Source organism: Seriola lalandi, unplaced genomic scaffold, assembly GCF_002814215.2.
Source record: "Seriola lalandi dorsalis isolate HSWRI2012SDOR001 ecotype SW California unplaced genomic scaffold, Sedor1 jcf7180002054973, whole genome shotgun sequence".
In the NCBI taxonomy this organism is placed as follows: domain Eukaryota; kingdom Metazoa; phylum Chordata; class Actinopteri; order Carangiformes; family Carangidae; genus Seriola; species Seriola lalandi.
The window spans coordinates 891,830-911,380 of record NW_019525523.1 but is presented as its reverse complement, the minus strand read 5'-3'; the positions used below and the strand labels follow the sequence as shown (position 1 = coordinate 911,380).

At 40.5% G+C, this 19,551-nt stretch overlaps 1 protein-coding gene across 1 annotated transcript in view; it reads left to right on the top strand.

The window, feature by feature from the left end:
- The first annotated feature begins 1,226 nt into the window (after positions 1-1,226).
- Positions 1,227-19,551, top strand: part of LOC111646614 (protein NSUN7) — a 21,054-nt gene continuing 2,729 nt past the window's right edge. The window contains exons 1-11 of the mRNA XM_023396148.1: positions 1,227-1,491; positions 2,069-2,423; positions 7,183-7,241; positions 9,921-10,051; positions 10,147-10,299; positions 10,950-11,133; positions 12,049-12,283; positions 12,775-12,918; positions 13,435-13,536; positions 14,770-14,905; positions 15,581-15,704. Of these exons, the coding sequence (XP_023251916.1) occupies positions 2,099-2,423; positions 7,183-7,241; positions 9,921-10,051; positions 10,147-10,299; positions 10,950-11,133; positions 12,049-12,283; positions 12,775-12,918; positions 13,435-13,536; positions 14,770-14,905; positions 15,581-15,704 (1,593 nt within the window). The 5' untranslated portion in view covers positions 1,227-1,491; positions 2,069-2,098. The remainder of the gene's footprint in view (positions 1,492-2,068; positions 2,424-7,182; positions 7,242-9,920; positions 10,052-10,146; positions 10,300-10,949; positions 11,134-12,048; positions 12,284-12,774; positions 12,919-13,434; positions 13,537-14,769; positions 14,906-15,580; positions 15,705-19,551) is intronic.

Here is a 19,551-nt window from a genome sequence, read left to right as displayed (position 1 = left end):
TACACACAGAAGGGGAAAATCACTGTGATGATACAATGAATTCACCAATGACTGACTAGTGGTGGAAAGGAACTAGGTTTTTTTTTTTTACACAATTACCACCCTTGAGCACAATTTGGAGGCACTTTACATGGATGTTTCCATTTTATACTCATTTATATTTGTAGTCCACAACATTTTAAAGGGAAATATGGTACTTTTTACTAAATCACTTTTATCTGACAGCTGTCGTTCCTAGTTTCTTTGCAGCTTAAGATTTTTCATAGAAGACATACAATCATCTTATATTACCCTACAGAAGATAAAGCAGCTAATATCAGCTCCGCCTCAGCCAGCTACAACATTAACATGCACACTTTTACTTATAATGGACTTGTTTTACACTGTTACTGAGTATTTCATACTTTTACATTATCGTCTATTTTATTTCAAAGAAGAGATTTAAATAAAAGGCTTTGAAAGCAATTTAAAAAAAATCAAAACAATGCAATATTGCCTTCATTGCACTATTGTTTAGTGTCACTGACTGACCTTATGGAAAGGAATTTGAAGTGTCCGGACACAGAAAACCTTTTATCTCACGTTACATTTGAAAAAGGGTTTTGGTTGAAATGTGCAAGACTGAAAACAAATGACACATTATACAAGTGAATCTTTATCAAATTGTGTAACATTAGTGTTATTGAGAACATAATGGAAGTCTCAGAGGTACAATTTTCTCTCAATATAGGCTTCAAAAAAAGGTCTGCTTATGTGTATGGTGCAATGTGTGTAAGTTGAAGTTTTATACAGACATATAGTAATTTAGATGATTGTCTCAGATGGAATAATCGTAGTGCAAGGAGGAGAGGAAAATGGAAGTTTCCCAGACCTTAGCTTCGCCCCTGCGTTTGCACGAAAACTTCTCCATGGACCCTCGTTCTGAAACAGCAGGTGCACGCCATCTGCAAATGATTTAGGTTTATCTATGACTGTCCACCAGTGCTGCCATTAGCTTTCGTTTGACATATTGCTCTGTAAAACTTTAACAAGCACACAATGTTCCAGATAGACAGAGGACATCCAGCGCTAAAGAGATTAATTCTTGATCCGTGAAGAACAGGACCTTGAAATTGGCATGCGGTTGCCATGGTGATGGAAGCACGCTAATCCAAAAAGTGCTATGCATACATTTAGGAAGTTTGTTTTTAAGTGGAGGCACAACACTTGGTGTGTTAAAACTTAAAAGCAGTTTTATAAATAACAGAGGAGATTCAAGGGTTGGAGTGGGGGGTGTTGTAAACATCTGCGGAGACGCCCATTGCCTCTAAACGGACCCAGATTTATAGTGGGGAATTTATTTGCCTCGAGTCACGGAGTCACCAGAACGACCAACAGTGGCAACTACCGTTAAAACTAGCGTTACATACTTGCAACGATAAATAAACATGAAAACTCCCGGATACGAGTGAAGTGTTTTTGGGAGCGAAAGCGGGACACTCCTCTCGTAAGGTAAGGTGAGTTACTCGAAATATTTAGTTTACCGCTGTTAACAAACAGTAACGTTAGCTTGGTTAAATCATTGCCTAGGTTTTTAACGAATCATTCCGAAAGCGTAACCATCATAGTAGCCATTAGCTAACATTTCCTCACTTGTTTCAAAACAGAATATTTAATTAGTTTACTGTTATGTGCCTTACTTAATACTTACAGCCAGTTACATTTTTAAATAAATAATGAGGCCACATTATCTTAAAAAACATTACTTTTGGCCAAATGTTCACCCTGGCTAGCTAATCTTAAATGAAACAATGCAAAGTTAAGTCATAGATATTTGAATCACACCATTTTCACCATGGTTATAAACGTTAGCTTTGAGTGTAATTGATTGGCTGCACACATTTTGCAGTGAGGTTTATGGCTAGACTGTGGACATTTATTCACAAGTAACTTATTTAATAAAGTCTAAAAGTCGATTTTCTTTATACTGCCCCAAATCCCAAATTTATCTCAGTGTCTAACTTGTGTATGAGTGGTTTGTGCAATATTTAACTCCTTAAAGTAACGATTTATTTTGGCATGTTCTCAGGTGTCAAAGAGGAAACACATCACTGAGAAGATGGTTAGAAATAAAAACAGTCGCTCTTCCACATTAAAAATAGCTGACTCTCAGATGGCAAGCAGCAAAGATCTGACTCCTCTGGATGACCCAGCCGACAGTGACATCCCTGCTCCAGAGCTCCAGACCACTGGCCAAGGTCAGCTGGGCTTCCCAGACAGAGTCTACCTGCTGGCATCAATCATCTTTCAGAATAACCATCTGGAAAAGCCTGCTGCCCACAGGTTGGTGAATTATGGCAAAGAGAGTGGAATCCCATTACCGGACTTCAAAGATGAGGAGATGCAACGTACTGCTTATGGACTAGCCTTCAATACGCTTAAATGTAAGTTTGTCAGTGACTGGTTACCTGAGGTTGTTTGGGTTTGTTGAACCTTGTGTCCTTATTACTTTTCCCTTGTTTCTTTCTTGCTTCCTTTTTTCTTTCAACCTTGCATGCATGTACACAGCCACGCCCTTTATATACTTGGACTGTGTGTTTTGGGTGACTTGTTTAGAGTGTACAGTGACCCCTATTTTGATTTATTTCAGGTACATTAAATTGCATGTAAAACAAGTAAAGTATTTGATTCCAGGCAAACAAACAGCCATTTGAAATGAGAATAAATAGCCCTGGGGAAGTTAATTGACAGGTAGAATTGGATATAGATAGATTGATGAAGGGCAAGTAGAAGAGAAAAAAAATGCTTGAATGACCAGGGGGAATTCTGTGTGAAGCTACAGATCAATTTAGCCCATAATCTGTTATCTGGGACTGGGGTGGGGTCTGGGTGGCCGAAGTCACAGAGGTGTGTAATCACCATGGTGATCAGGGAGGCGAGGTGAGTTGACTGTCAGTGCAGGAAGCTGGCTGGAATCGATTTAATGCGTTCTTAGTGGATGGAGAGGTCAGGTAGCAGGAACACCCTCATAGCCATGAATGATTTTGTTCATTCTCACCACCCATCCACTAAACTTGGATAAGCCTTGGGCCTACATGTCCCACAATTAATGCAGATCACCTCAAAATCTAGCATCTAATTTATCATCACAAGCCCCAGCACATCATTGCAATAACCTTTATCAGTTTTACCGCTGTAGGTCATAGTACTTACATTTCTAGATGAAATCGACTACATTGCTAAGGATAATAAGAGAGCACTTAGGGATCTTATTGCCAGGACATTGTTTTCATTCATCACCCTTTATTTGTTTCTACAAGAGGATGCCTGTATGCACTAACCAGAATGAGGAATTAGCTTTTACTGTAGGCACGTGAAAACAAATTAATTTGCACGAGAACATGAGCTAAGCTCTACTTACAGGAAAAAATGGCCTGCTTGAGCTTATAATAATTACAGTATACTGCATTACTTGCTAAATTTAATCCCCTTTTTGTTCAGAGCTTATTTCAAAGACAAATATTCCTCTCTTATCTGTGCTATGTTAGTACAGTTCTTCTTTACAGTCCCCATCCCCCACACCTAACATTTTTGGAATTGGTTAATTTGTACAATTTCAATAAGCGGGATAATACCATACATTACAGACAACTTAAAGAAGGAAGAAGCTGAGAAGCCACCATTGGCTAGTTTTCAGGATAATAAAATAATGAATGTCTCTTTAATTTTTACTGTTTTACTGGAACATGGTCTGCACAGAAAATGGATTAAATAAATTCTAGTTTTCCTGTGTATTTGAAGCTGAATCAGTTTGCAGTGTTACAGTACAACAATTTCTGAGTACATCATTGTTTCACACGTAGAGCAGCTTGGGCTGATTTTTCATGAAACTTTATTCCAGTTATGGAGAAGGTGACTTTCCTCAATCACATACACATGTTGGTCACATGTTAGATTGTCTCGATGTGTGGTGAAATTGGGTGCAGATGAAATGACACAACCTGGAAGCCAATGTTAATCTCTCCTCTTCCTCCTCCTCCTACAAGCGGTGTGACTTTTGGTGCAGAAATTGATTTACTAGTGACACACACCCATGCTGGCAGCCACACACACACACACACACACACACGAAACACATTATTCGTGCACTGCCTTGCAATGACTGATCCAAAATTGAGCTGAGGTCAGTTGTTAACCCAAAGAAGAAATGCTTCAGCAGCGAAAAAATGTACAGAGCAAAATGCCAATGAGCTCTGGTATTGATCTTGTGATTATAACTGTTATCTGCTCAAAACAAAAACGTTGTCCAGTAATCTCCGTGTCGGTGGCTGAGGACACAGACTTTGTGATTGTCAGTCACTACAAAAATATGGAGTGAAAATTGGAGTTTACCCTGGTGTAGATTTGACATTTTTAAAACAAAGACAAGGCTGAAGTTGCCCGAATAACAAATATTAGCAGTCAAGTCCTTTTTGCCTTCTCGTCTCTGCTGCTTGTTCTCTTACACTTTGTTCTGATTGTTCTCTTTCTTTTATATCTTCGGGGCTTTACTATTTCTTCGACCTCTCCCGTGTGTTTAAAAATTCCTTTTTCATATCTGAGTGACTTTCTACACAATCACTGACCTAGAGGCAGTTTGTGTTGTCAAGGTTTCATTTCTTGTTGATTGGTCATATTGTGTGCTCTCACTGCTCGAGGTATGTTCAGATGTTAAGCTATGTAAAGTCATTTTTGTGTGAATTTTTACTGGTAGAAAATAGTTGACCTTGTCGCAGGCAATGAGAGCCCCCCTCCCTCCTTTCCTGCTCTCCCTCTTTCTTTCCACTGGCTACTCCTCTGAGTATTTCTGCCTCATTGTCCATACTGTCCAACTGGGCTGCCAGACGCCCTTGTCAGATGACTGTGGTTGCTGTATTCTCTATGTGCAACTAGAAAGGTTCTTTGGACCACTTTGTATGAGGCTAGACTTAGACTATTGGAGAGAGGAAGACTGTCTTTTTTGTCCTTGACCACAATCAGAGCAGCTACCACCAGTATGCCTTAGCAGATGTTAAATAGTGCATGTGCACAACATGAAAGAGAGCCTTGCTATTTAGTCCAAAGGTAATTGTGTAACTTATGGCATGTACCTTTTTTTTGGCTGCTACTCTCTCAGATTAATGTGCAATCTGGTGCATTGATGCGGAACATTGTGAGACAAAGAACTGGCTGAAGAGGTGCCTGCATTCAGGTCTGGCTCTTTCACTAAGGATCTGTTTGACTACAGTCCCCATCAATCACTGTTCATTGTATAATACCTGGATAGAAGCCACAAAACACACAACCTCAACAAAAGTGCTGGGATAACTAGTGCCTTCTGTTGGTGTAGGACAAGTTTCTCATTAGACTGATTCCAAGCCTTTTTTGCATGTCAATTTCTAGTACCAGGGGCTCTGATTTGAGAAATTCTGTCTTGTCCCACAAGCAAAACCCAGCACTGTTTCCGCTGTGTAAAGACGTCTCCTGTATGTGATTTATAGCTGAATTTTCTCTGTGTTTTACTCGACCTGCTGTGTATGATTTATAGCATGTGGAGGACTGTGACCTCTACAGACCCAACCACCATGGCCCCTTCTGGGGTCTGTGCTTCACTGTGTGCAGTGAGTGGTTATCTCTTCAGGGCTTATCTTGGAGGACCCTCTGCAGTAATGGCCACTGTTGTAAACCTTATTGACCTACATCAGCTATAAATTAGAGCACTGCTGATGATATGCCTTTGTTTCCACAATTAAAGATAAGCTCCATTACATGGCAAAATTTATTTGTGTACCTGGCTGCTTGTGTGCTGATATACCTGGATGCAGAGACCAAGAGTACAGTTTGGCATGATTTGCGATGTGATAAATTAACAGCGGTGTCTGTGGTTTCCATGGTATCTCAATAGATGGGCTCTGTCCTGGTCATACCTCCTATTTGCAGCTTAAGAGCTGTGTCTAAAAAGAAGAAGAATTAGCCAAGAACGCAACCACACATGTAGCAGACACACTGCACACGCATATTAATGGTACAACTGAAGGTTTTCACATTTACTCAAACACATGCACCTCATTTCCACCTCTCCCTTGAAACACGTCCACATTAGAGAATTTATCCTTTTTCCCATTTCCTGTGTATAATGAGCAAAGACTGCACCTGCTGAGTGGCTTTGGAAGCAGCTGTTCTTTAATCCTCACATGATAACCTGGATAGTGTTGCCATCTCTCCATCTCCCTCATGTTGAAAAGGAGAGCCCACTGCTCACAGATGGGTGTGGAATGGATAAGTCTTTTTGTGTTTTGGTATATTTCAGAGGGAAAGCATCTTGTTGGCTATCGAGACAGTCGCTGCCTTCATGATGTGACAGTCAGGGCATGATTTAAAAACAATATAAACCACATAGATATCTGATTGGCAACTCTCACCATTTTACAGTTCATATAGTTATATTTCTATTCTATTGTCCAGTTTGATAAGATGGTCAAGCAAAGCGTAATTGTAGAGCTGTCCATCAATTTGCTACCTCATCATATGTAATGGGTGTTAAATAAGATAATTATAAATAAAGATAAAATAAAGAGAGTAACGAGAGTCAGAAACACAGTGTAGTCTGGTATGAAATACATGCATGGTTCTTATATTTGGTTTCACAGATCATATTTAGATGTACCCTGTCAAGTACCTCAGATGTCATTAATTCATTAGTCCCTTGATTTCACACATGCACTCACTACAGACACAATAAACGAAAGAAATGAGGCAAATGAAGAATCAGATTAAGTCTAATTAAGAACCAAATAAGCATTTAATCATGGGAAATTACCCCCACCCCCCTCCCCCATTTAATTGAATTATCTTTTCAAATTAAATCACGATCGTTTGGTATGCCTCTAGGAGCCCCTCTCCCTTTGTCTTAATCTCTTTTCTCTCTTTTTTCTATCATTAGATATGGATTTATCCTTCATAGCATATATTTTACCAGTTAATGGATAGTATGTAATTTCTTGTGCCTTTATCTATTGCTCCAAATGAAAGAGTGGGGATTTTTTTCTAGGGATAATTAGACACTAATATATAAAATGGCACTAATATACAAATGTATTGCTCAGATGCAAAATTAGTAATGGAAATCCCCATTACTACATTTCCATCCTTTTACCTAATCTTTTTTACTTTGTTTCTGTACAGATCAAGAACTGCTGGAGGACATCATGATTGACAGCTACTTTTACCCCACTCAGCCAATAGTAAGTGAGTTCCATAGGGGCAGTATTTTTAACATAGCAGAAGTACACATGTTTAATCCTTTGGCGTATGTCAGTATTATGTGACAGAGAGGCACATAAATTTCTTTCAATTGTTCAAAAAAGACCAGAAGTAAGTTCTGGAGTTTATAATGCCATTCCTTTGTTTATATGTTTACCTCATGCTCTTTTTCTAAATTCTTTCACTCTCAAGGATTTGACAGAGCATTACTCAGTGTTCTTCAGCATTCCTGTCCTGCTATTTATACTCCACGTACTCTTTGTTTTGTTCTCAAGACCTTTAATCAGTAAAAGTAGTTATTAAGTAGTTTTAATAGTTAAAAATAGTTTTGATGTATTACACTGATACACTCCTTCTTTCTCCTTTTCTCCTTTTATATACACCTTTTATATTCCCTGCCCTAATCGATGACAATCGCTCCACTTGGAGTAACACATCTAAAAAGTACTATGTGGCAGAATATGCCTGGCTGCGTTTTTTCCTTTAATGCTTTTCTCAAACAAAACACCTCATTAATTAGTGATGAAATCAAAATGCTGTAACAAGCCAGGGGCAGTGTGTTTGGAGGTAGCATCTAAGTGTATTCTACACAATGTCTACCCAACATTAGTCCATGAACCAGTGTGCTGAATGCTTTTAGTGATACTAAGGCTATGCTGAGTAGTCGTAAAAGAAAAATTCCCAACACAGCTGTGAACCTGCTGCTGTTAGACAATAGAAGAATGCCCTGCTACTTACATGAAGAGGTATCCTCTGGAGGAGACTGGTGTGTACTCAACCTACTTTTAACATTCCACATAAAAAAAGCTGTGGAAAGATGAAGGGTGCTTTAGCTCCTTCTCCAGCAATCTGGATGGTGATAAAACATGCACAGAGTGCAGAGCTAGTCTGTGTGCACAGAGCTAGTAGAGGAGAAGAGTGATGAAAGCAAGAGGTGCTGTGTAGAAAACCTGAGCAGTCATGGAGTGTAAAGATTGTAGACAACTAACGTCTATTTCAGTGAGGGCGCAAACATATACGGACACATTAATACACATGAATGTGTGTTTGCAAAGCAAACCGTACATACACACACATACACTCACACTGTAGCCCTCTGAAATATGGCCCTGGGTGAAATGAATGGGTCTCCCTATGTGTTGGTGGCAGGTCGTTACTCTGCATCCCTCTAGTGAGACAATAAAGCCCAGACACAAAGAGACAGTCTTTAGAACTCAAGCTCACCTCCTTTTACACTGCTGGCATCTATAAAGTTCAACCTTGATAGAGAAAGGAGAAAGAGGTGGGTGAGAGGGAATAGGCTGGCTGGAAAAAGGGGGGTACATGAGGGTACTGGAAAAAAGGGGGATTGAAAAATGAAGATACAGATAGAGATAGACTTGCATGCTGAAAGAGCCTGAGGCATATTTGATCTCAGTGGAGAGAGAAAATGAAGCCTAAATCCTGTGGAGGATGGAAATAGCCTGAGTGACAATGTCAAATCTGTAGAGGCAAACATATTAGGCTGAGCGGCACATTTAACATGAAACAGATCCAATCCCTGTATAAAATGAACCATGAAACTTTAATCATATCTTATGTATTCCAATTGCCTTATCTATAAAACTCATCTGATAATACTTAACTGAATTTAACCATTGGCCACGTTGATTGATCAAACCCAGCTTATGGTCATGTGATAAAATAGAAAATTAGTCCACGCAAAGTGAGACCAAGTTACTATCTTATGTTGTAGGCGTGGATCTGAAATGACAAACAGAGCTGGTATGTTTACTGTGCGCCAGTTTCCTACCATGGGATGTTGTTGCCAGGCAAATTAATGACTGGGAATTTTCCCACACCCAAGGGTTTAACCTTAGTAAAGGGCAAATGGAACTTGAGCTAGAGAGGGAGGACAAGAGAGGAAAAGTGGAGTGCCACAACCTGTCTTATAAACCAACCTTTCCAAAAGCGCCTGGAATGAATAATAAGTGTTGGCTAATTCCTTAGCTGCAACATAAACCCTTGTAGCGTTCTAGCTTCTCGCCCCATTAGCCCAGTAGTGAGGATGTGGCAAGCTGTTGCTGCTGTGGAACACCATCTGCCACTAATGCAGCTGGTGCCCTCCCACCCTCAGGGACAGAAAGGTGGAGTGAGAAAGGGAGAAAGAGAGAGTGAGAGAGAGAGAGATAGAGAGAGAGAGAGAGGTATAAACATGGAAAGAAGAAGAGAGAGAGGTAGAGAGCTGAAGGGAGAGAGATCATTGTAGAGGAGGAGAGGTAGAGACACAACTCAGGCTTCCTCCTCTGTTTAATTAGCAGAGGTGGGGTCATGGCAGGACATCCTTGAGCTACTATGTGTGTATCAGTGTCTGAAAACTGGATAATTTAGTCTCTGAATCAATACAGATAAATACTATAACTGCACTGCACCCCTCATTAGGTAACCAAAATAGAGCTTTCTCTTATACACTCAAATATCAGGTTGTGCTGGTTTTATGCACTTTTAAATTCTACATATGTACCTTATGCCGCAGACTTTTGAGGTGTAACCCTTCAATAAATAAAAGCTTTCTCCCCAGCCATGTTATTTAGTTTCTGTTCTTGTTCCTCCTCTTTTCATTGTTCTCTTGTTAAAACAGGTGTCATCAATCAACTGTATATTTTGTTCTTATGCTCCAGCCAGATGATCAGATGGGCCTTGTTGCTGTTATGCTGTATGACTTCCAGGACAGGAAGTTCCTCCCACGGGAATGCTTAGGGGAGGAGGAGATCGTACAGGAAGTTAGAGATGTCGAAAACTGTCTTCTCAGGTAAGGAAAGAAAATAAGAGGGAGCACAAAGAAAGAATTCAAACTATAAAAGGGAGGACCAACTGAGAAATAAATTTTATATGTGTTCTTCGTAGGTTTAAAACCAAGCTGGCAGCCTCTTTGGCCCGCTGCAGGATCAAACACAATCTCCTGTCCATTGAGTGTATCCTGCCAGAGAGTGTGAAGACAAAGCAGGAGAGATCAAGCAGCCTTCCACTTTACACATGGGTCAACACACTGAAGAGCAGGTCAGCTGAGCACAAGCTAAAATACTCTCATACACAAAACTAGTATGCGCTCACCCACTCAAAAGCAGATTACATATCTATACGTTGACACCTGTACATGAACATGGGAATGCACTGAAAGCATACATAGAGTAAATGCAAGCATCAATGCACTCACCTACATCTATACACAGACCTTAAACTTGTGGTGCTGCCCAGTGTTTTATGGGCCAGGTGCCCTGCTGACATCCAATTAAACCACCAGACTATGTGTACGCGTGTAAGTGCGTGTCTATGTGTCACTGTGTTTGTGTGCTAATGTGTGTTCTTGCACACGCCCCGTCAGGCTGATTCAGTTAGGTGTAAATCCTGCTGCTGCGGACAGATTCAATCAGCAACAACCCTCAGCAAGCTCTGGGACTGTAAAGGTCACCTGTTGGGACGAGTGGTGTGTGTGTGTATGTGTGGGTGCAAGTGTGTATCTTAATGGTTTTTACTGCACATATTACTATTGAAGTCTTAAAGTCTTTTAAAAGGCCACATAGCAATTCTACACACTGTTATTATCTATAATGACAGCCTTCCTCTTTCTCCCAACTCTAACATTCCTCCGTCCTCATCCCTCCTCTATTGGGCTTCCACTAATCTGCCGCCCTCTCCTTTGCTTCTAGTCTTGATGAGGTCCAAAGTGTTCTGCGGAGTGCAGGCTTCTCGCAGGTGAAATCGATTGGGCAGCTAGGGGGCCAGAGCTTCTGCCAGGATCCCCACTGTGGGGATATACTGGTATTCCCTGCTCAGCTGAAAGCTCAGCTGTACTCCACCAAGCTACTTAGCGACCACAAACTCATCATCCAGGTACAAGCTACACACAGAGAGGAGGTTTCTGACAAGGGCAGCCTCCTCTCTGTACTTAAATATGGCTGTGGAATTCTGTTCAGCACTATCCATCTTCACTGATATTTATGATTTAACTTTGGTAATAGACTTGGTTCCTGACGCCAACTAAGATTAGTTTTCTGAGATACAAATATTTCACATCAGATTCCCCCATCTGGCCATACTTCACATTGAGCCATAAAGAATTCTCCAGTCAGGGGATGAGCGGTTTAATCATTTAATTTCTACTCCATTAAAGTCAAGCTGCCATACAACCCATAAGCAGCACGCAGCACTACAACACACTTGAATCAGATTTTGCAGCCAAATACAATCAAATATTCAATCACCTCTCCTTTTTCCACTTCTTCCCTCTCATGATTTATGGGTTTCTATCACACACTCTCTCTCTTCTGTTCTTTGCAAATGTCCTTGTTCTTCTCTCCATTCTCCCTGGTTTGTCTTTTCTGACAAACCCTGTGATCTGGATGCTGACTACAGAAACTCAACCCAGCCCAGTGGCTCCACAGGGATATGTTATGCACTATTTCCAGAGGGGATCCCATTGATTGAAGGACATCTCTGTTGTAATCTGACTACACCGCTACTCTCCTTCATTTTCTACATTTCTCTTTTCCTCCATCTCCTCATCTTGACTCCCTTCAGTTTCTGCTTTGCAACAGCTGTTCCAAACTCCCTTTTCTCTATCATCTATTCCCACATCAGTTCCATTTACCACTATCATACAGTGTAACTCTTTCTATTACTTTCTCTTATCTCAGTTTGTGTCTCATTAGTTTGCAAGTGTTGCTAAAAAACCTGGTTCTTGAAGTCTTAAGTTGAAATCTGTTGGTCTCACTACCAAACTAATGCTTTCATTCAATGTGCCTGTAGGATAAGTCTTGCAGCCTAGGCCCAAAAGCAGTGTGCTCCGTGTTACCTGAGGAAGGAGATGTTCTCATGGTGGGGTGCTTCTCTGACCTCACGGTCTGCCACATCGCCTCCCTAATTGCTGAGAAACATAAAACCAACTGTAAAAACCTGCCCACAGTTTATGTTTGTGTCAGCGATCGTACGGATGCTCAAAGGGAAGATCTACAGCAAGCCATCTCTGCTATGGGCTGCAAAAGTAGGCACAGATTGGACGTGTTCATGTCATAATCTGTTTGTGTCTTTGTATGAATGATAAAAGAAGATATACAGAAGGAAGTAGAAGCAGAGAAAACAGCTATTAATTTTCTTTTTGGGAGCTGACTAATTTAAAAAAAGACGGGGGTATTTACACAGAAAGTTTCGGTTAAAAAATTGGTAGTTTGTTCTTTTGAGCAATTTGCCAGAGCATCCAGTGTACTTTAGACCAGTGTCTGCTGAGATTCCAGGATTTATGTAAATATTATTTGGTAATAGCGGCTGCCACCCTAGTTAGTCACTAGGGAAACAATTAAGTGCACGACAAAGCTGACATTTTTTATAATTGCAGAAGATGCCTTCAGGCAGGGAATCTTTCTGCAAAGAAATAGAGTGGGACATTGTGAACAGACTTCTATTCTTCTTCTATTCATTCTACAAATGTGTGTTTATGATTATGTTGTTATTACACTGTATGTGCATGTTACTCAGATGTGAAGCTGATACCAGGGGTCTTTGAGTCTTTGGATGGTGGTGACAAGCGACTTCAGAAGGTCCGTGTTATCCTGTTGACTCCCAAGTGTTCTGTGTCTGCAGTCAGCAACCCAGTTGAATTTATACTGCAAGAGAATGGAGGTATGTAGTATTCTATGCATTCAGCAGGGCCATACAGTATGGACTTAAGAAATACACATTGTAACCTTGTCTATATTACACCCTGTTGTGTCCATACTGAAATAGGAAAGAGGTATAAAAAAGGTTTTAAGTTTTAAGGTAAGAAGTGATTTAATCAATAAATGTAAAGTGGAACAATTCCACATCAAACAATTCCATCACAGAGTTACATGATTACTTCTTTTTCTGTTTAAACAGAAGATGAAGAGCATTACTATGAATATCAATGTCCATTTTATCCATTTTATTGCTATGTTTGATCTTGTTTCAAAGATAATTCTTGATGATCCACCCACAATCCTCTCATCCTCTCATGCACATCCTAACCCTCTCACAAACTGTCAAATCAAGCCCAACCATCTACTTACTATATGCTAGTTATATTAAAATTTCTTATATATAATCTGTACTTATACTCAGCATTGTCTTAAACAGAACAATTAAAAAAACTCAGATACTGTTTCTCTGTTTTCTCAGACCCAGACCTGCTGCAGGACCTATCCCAGGGTTCCATAGCACAGAGCAAACTGGAAGCTCTGGTAGCCCAGCAGAGGAAGGATATTGATCATGCCTTGAAGTGTGGGTGTTGAACAACCTGCTCTCATGTAGACTCACACACACACACGCACACTCAGACACACGTACCATATGATCTCAGTCTTGTGCATGTAGCCTCTCTCACCTCTCTGACACAATGAAGCTTATACTTCCTAATTATCTAATCTCGTATGCCATTAGACTGAAGCCTGTGGTGTCCCTTGGAGACAGTCTGAGTCTTAATTAGGAATGCTAATGTTGCTCTGTGCCGGTCAGCCACAGTCTGCTGCAGCATTCCTTGCATATTTTAAACAAGTGATTAGTAATTCTGCTTTGTAGTGCATAGATTTTGTAGAACTGAACTTGGCAGAAGGACCTACTTTGTTAAGTCACATGATATGTTGAGCAATTGATATTGTATTGTATTTTATACAGATGTTACAATTATTTTCTGCAGGCAGAGTTTCTTCTGCTGAGTTGCATTCTATATATTTCATTTATTCCATTGAGTACCTTGTTAATCGGGCTCCATCTTGTATTGTTCAGTGCTCTTCTTTTTGTGTTGGTCTGTGTCATGTTCATCAAGCAGATGGAGTCTTTCTGTTAGGCGCAATGAAAACCAGAACCTGTAATCTCACTGTCATCACTCGGCCCTCTGTACATTTTTCCAGTTTAGATACTTTCTATAGGACCGTTAATTAATGGTGGGTGCATATTGAGTGCTTTGGCTGGGTTGAGTTGATGGTATAATTTCAGTGTCTCTACGTAGGCACACGCTTAGACAAAGACACAGACATTTGTTCACATTTGTTTGTAGCCAATTTGCCACATTTTAGCAGATTTTATTTGTGGTAATCTCTGCGTGAAATGTTTCTATCTAACTACAATTTATGAGCAAGAAAGACATCATATCTCAAATGAAGGAAATCAAACAGCCGACAGCCTCACAAATCTACAAGCCAGCAGCAGTTGAATAAAATGAGGAATGCACATACGTAAACAGCATGAAGAAATTAATATTCGACAATCCATTTCTTCAAAGGGAGCATTTGATGAGGAGGATGGCTCAGTTTGAATAATCGCATTTAACTGTCACAAAATGTGAGGAAGAAACACTCTATAACTAAATGTGTGTGTGCTTATCTTTTCTCCCTGGTTTAATTGAACATGAAATGAGTTTGTTGTTTAGAAGTGTGGTCACATGTCAGTAAACTGGCTTTTAACCTGGCTACATACATACAATATGTTGATATATTCATGCATGTTTGTGTGTAGTCCCCAAGGTTTTGGCAGTGGTGTACTCTACCTGTTCTTCATATCCAGAGGAGAATGAAGAGGTTGTGAGCAGAGCCCTTGAACAAGCCAAGGCCAGCTCTGAGCAGGAGGAGGAACCAAAACAAGCAAACTACAGGTCAGCCTCAGTCTTTACCTCAGTACCCTGTTGCACTTTCTGCTCTTTCATTGTCTTTCTTTGTGTGCTTCGCTGTCTCTCAGCCTGCGGAGTTGTTTGTCTGTCTCTTTTCAGACAGGCCTCTGTCAAAGTCCCACCACACCTCAGGCAGGAACTGAAGGAGACTCAGTGAAAATATAATCAAAGTTGCCATTTTGTGTCTCTAAACACTGAAAAAAGTTTTCAGACAGCTTGCCTTCCCATAGACATCCTTTATAGTTTTTCAATACGTTTTGCGTGTGCGTGTGTGTTTTTGTTCGTGTGGTGTGAAGAACTAAGACTTGTTGAAGTCAACCATTCCTGTAGACTTGAATATACCAAGACTGACAACTCTCTGCAGTAAGCTGGCCTGGTGTGCTGGCAATGCCTCAGGCTAGCATAAATAACACAGAAGTAATATGGGTATGGATCACACTAGCTTTAACTAGACAACTGGTGCATTTTATAGCTGAAACAATTGATTTATAATTTATTGAATAATGAAATAACATCATCCAAAGATTAATCAATAATGAAAATGATAATTAGTTGCAGCCCTTGTGCTTTTTCTTAGTTAATGTGTCTTTTATTAACTTTATTAACTTACGTTTGTTCATACATTATATTTTTTTATGTGTATGTGTGTGTTTCACATAGGCTTAGTCCATCTGTGTTCAGCTCTCCTAACAATGCAGAGGGCCCAGAGGAAACAGACCCCTTCTTCATGCTGGAGCCCTCAGAACAGAGTAATGGCTGTTTCCTGGCTGTTCTCACCAGAGAGGTGAGCATCACTAAATCATAACGAAACTTTACAAAGATAAAACAGTGGTTTACATTGATGAATTGGTCTAGGGTCAATTTAGTGTTTTAGTGAGCACAAGAAAGGAGGAGTCATGTAGGAATGCACTCCAGCTGAATTGCACATTTATGTGCAACATGTATAGAAAATACTTAACATCACTGAGCAGTAACTGCTATGGCTCAATGTCAAAGCCAAATGTGAAATCTACCTAAGATGCTGTTCCTCATCGGCCTCCAGGTTCTGCTGTAATAAGGAACTTCTATCTTACTATCTTAAAATGTAAAGTCAGAACCTTTTTCTACATGTTTACTTCTTGAACAGAATCTATTGCAGCTAAAAAAAAAGCAGCTTAAAAAAGTAGCAACACCACAGCAGCACCACTCCACTGCTGCTGCTGCTTTTAGGCAGTGCAGCCAAAGAGACAAGCAGGGACAAATTTAGATCATTTAGCATCCGGCCCTGGCAAGCTGTCTAGTCTCCAATGACAGAAAATTTCCAACAGTAGTGCTGGACCTGACCAAGGGCTTAACCAGTGTGATACCAGCATGTTACTTGGCTTACTGTTGTATGTTTGCCTGACAATTTGTTCAGTTGTTAAATTGCTGTTCACAGAAAGGATACAGTGAGTATGTTTTTTTGCACACATACAGTATACGCTGAGGTGAAACACTGACTGATCCATTATTTATATCTGCTGAGACGCTCTTGTCCTTCACCCACTCTCATTCAAGTCCTGAAAAACCATCATACAGTTGGCTCTCTCATGGATGCACGCAGACACAGAAACAACAGAGACAAGGTGAAATAAGTTTAATTGGTGAACGTTAAGGCAAGCATGGGAATTATGATGAAGCAGGTACACTGTGCTGTCTGCTATCTGTCACACACAAACATCCACTGGGAAACTGAAGCATGTTTGTAGAAACAGAGCCCTTTGAATGGGAAGCTATGCAGAGATCCAGGCTACAAGAGATGAGATCAGGTGAAAATGAGCATCACAGACTGTGACAGGAAGGAAAGAAATGAGAATGTTGGGTCACAGACATCCTGGCTGAGTTTAATCAGCACCAAGAAAGAAAAGTGAGATGTAGGTGAAGGTGTTGGGATGAGTGTGAATGAATGCTCAAAAGGAAAATCTGAAGATAGAGGAGGACATTGTCTGGGTCAACTTAGAAAAAATAGAAATTCAGTACGTCACAATGAGATGAGGGGATGAGAGGAGCAAGATGACAGTGAGAGTCACCCTCTGAGCAAGAAAAAGCAGAGAGTTGGATAGAGAGAGTGTTGTATGTCATAGCTCATATTAAAAACCGGAAAGGTGATTGAGGGCGATATAGTCCTCTTTTATTTGTGTATACGCCTGTGGAGGTGTTTTGGAATTACCTTTGAGAATTGGTAGACACAGTAGAAATTTCTTGGACAGAGTGTCTTTGGAGGCAAATTCAGAAATGTCAGTGTCTGAAAGGAGCCCTCAGATCAATTTTCTGACTCTTTTATGAACACTGATAATTGGTACGCACTTTGTCTCTGACTCTATTGTGTCATCGAGTCGTGAGGCTTTAATTGCTTCATAAAGTCTCTCAGTCCTCTATTTCAGCCAAATTCATCTTGTCTCCAACCCACTTTCATATTCCTCTCTTTGTCTGTCCTTCTCTTTCTCTCTGTCTCCCTCTCTCTCTCTCTCTCTCTCTCTGTCTCTCACTCTCACTCTCTTTTGCCTATTACTTAGGCTAGATAGTAGACTGTTAGGTCTAACTGGCCATAGGTGCAGTGTGTTGCAGTTGATCTACAGGGCTTCCCCACATCCTCATAATCCACAACATAGCCATGTTTACGACATACTCCCTCACATTATGAAATCTGCTCTCACGCTTATGATGCCAGTGCAAGGTTATTAAGCCATCGTACCCCCACCGGGTATGACGAGGCTCTCTCGCACTGTAGTGTCTGCTTCTCTCTGGCCGTTCATCATGTTTTACACCTCCACTGGCAGGAATGAAAAGATAATCAAACTGCTGTAATGGTGCCTCAAACATGATTTTTTTCTCCCTACCTCCAATAAACTCAGCTAATCAAAAGTTATTGTGGCACTCTGAAAAGCACCATAAAAATAGCAATTATATAAGCGTTTGAATGCTGTCTGGCTTACATCGACTGTCAGAGAAGCGCCCAGTGAAGTTCTTTATGAGCCTTCCATACAGGAACAGCTGGGCACAATAAAGACATTCAAGTTATTCTGGTCAAATTTTTAGAGGAAGCACAGCACATCACGTGTGGACTTTGCTCTAAAAGACTGTAACTACTGAAGGACGAAGTTGGACAATGTTAATATAGGGTTTAGAACCCCACACCTTTCACTTTTACTTTTTTCTTGTATAAGAAGAGTTCCATAAATTTGGATATATTTGCCAAGATATATTGGATATAATGAGTTCAGACAACAGTACTGAAACAGAATGGGCTCCGCCCCAGGGTGTGCTCTGCAGATTAGTTTGGCAGAGTGTAGAAGGAAATGAGAGATTTACAGAGTATGGCATAGTTGGTTAGTGGAGAGGAAGTGAGATTTACAGGGGTGAAGGGAAGAAAGGGAGGCAAAGGAGAGTGTCTGTTGAATAATTCAGCGCCCCCTGTCTGTATGAGTTAGCATCAATGAAGTTCAGGGCGTCCACCAAAGACTGCATTATAGCCGTGCTTCTAAGACATGTTTACCTGTGTGCACAGAGTTTCAACACTTATAGGTACATGCACCTGTGCAAAATGCACCCTCCTCACATGCACAGGCACACTTTATTTTTGCAAACATATCTATGTACACAGAATTACAGCTTATACAAACACATATATGCATTTGCATTAAAGTACATACAAGCACTTACAACAAAATACACACATAAACCCACACAGGCTGCATGTCCCCGTAGTGTACACTGTGCTTGTGAATAATTCAGGTGTTTAGGAGAGCAGTAGGTTGCTGTGTGTGCTGGTGCTGAGACAGCAGGTGACCCCGCAGCCAGCAACAAGGACATGGTGGCTCTCCTCTCTTCTCCTCTCCTCTCCTCTCCTCTCCTCTCCTCTCCTCTCCTCTCCTCTCTTCTCCTCTCCTCTCCTCTCTTTTCCTCTCCTCTCCTCTCCTCTCCTCTCCTCTTCTCTCCCCTCCTCTCCTCTCTTCTCCTCTCTTCTCCTCTCCTCTCCTCTTCTCTCCTCTTCTCTCCCCTCCTCTCCTCTCTTCTCCTCTCCTCTCCTCTCTTCTCCTTTCCTTTCCTCTCCTCTCCTCTTCTCTCCCCTCCTCTCTTCTCCTCTCCTCTCCTCTCCTCTCCTCCTGTCCTATATTACATATTGTGTAAAGCAACTCAAGCATTAATTCTTTTTCTTCTTTTATTGTGGTAAATTAATCTTTTTTTAGTAGATCCATTAAATGTTGATTATATGATCTGCCTTAATCTCTTTGTGATTTCTCATTGATTATGATAAATGAGAATATAATATATAAATATAATACAGTTTTTCTCAGTCGCTTTGGTTCGTTTCTCAGATCAGAATTGAAATTCTCAAAACTACTTGTTCAATCTTCACATCATTGTGTCACTTGTGCACATCAAGAAAGCAGTTTCTCATTTCTTTGAACAAGTTGCAAATGTTTTGGTTCATCATGCAAATGATTATGTACAATTCTCTGCTGTTTCCTACATTATCAGTTGCTTATGTCATGTTGATCAAAATGTATTATAATGGGTCTCTGTGAATAGTCTCACCCCCCACAACATTTAGGCATTAGTTCATCCCATAAGTCTTTACATGCAAAATGGTTGAACAAGTTGTCATAATA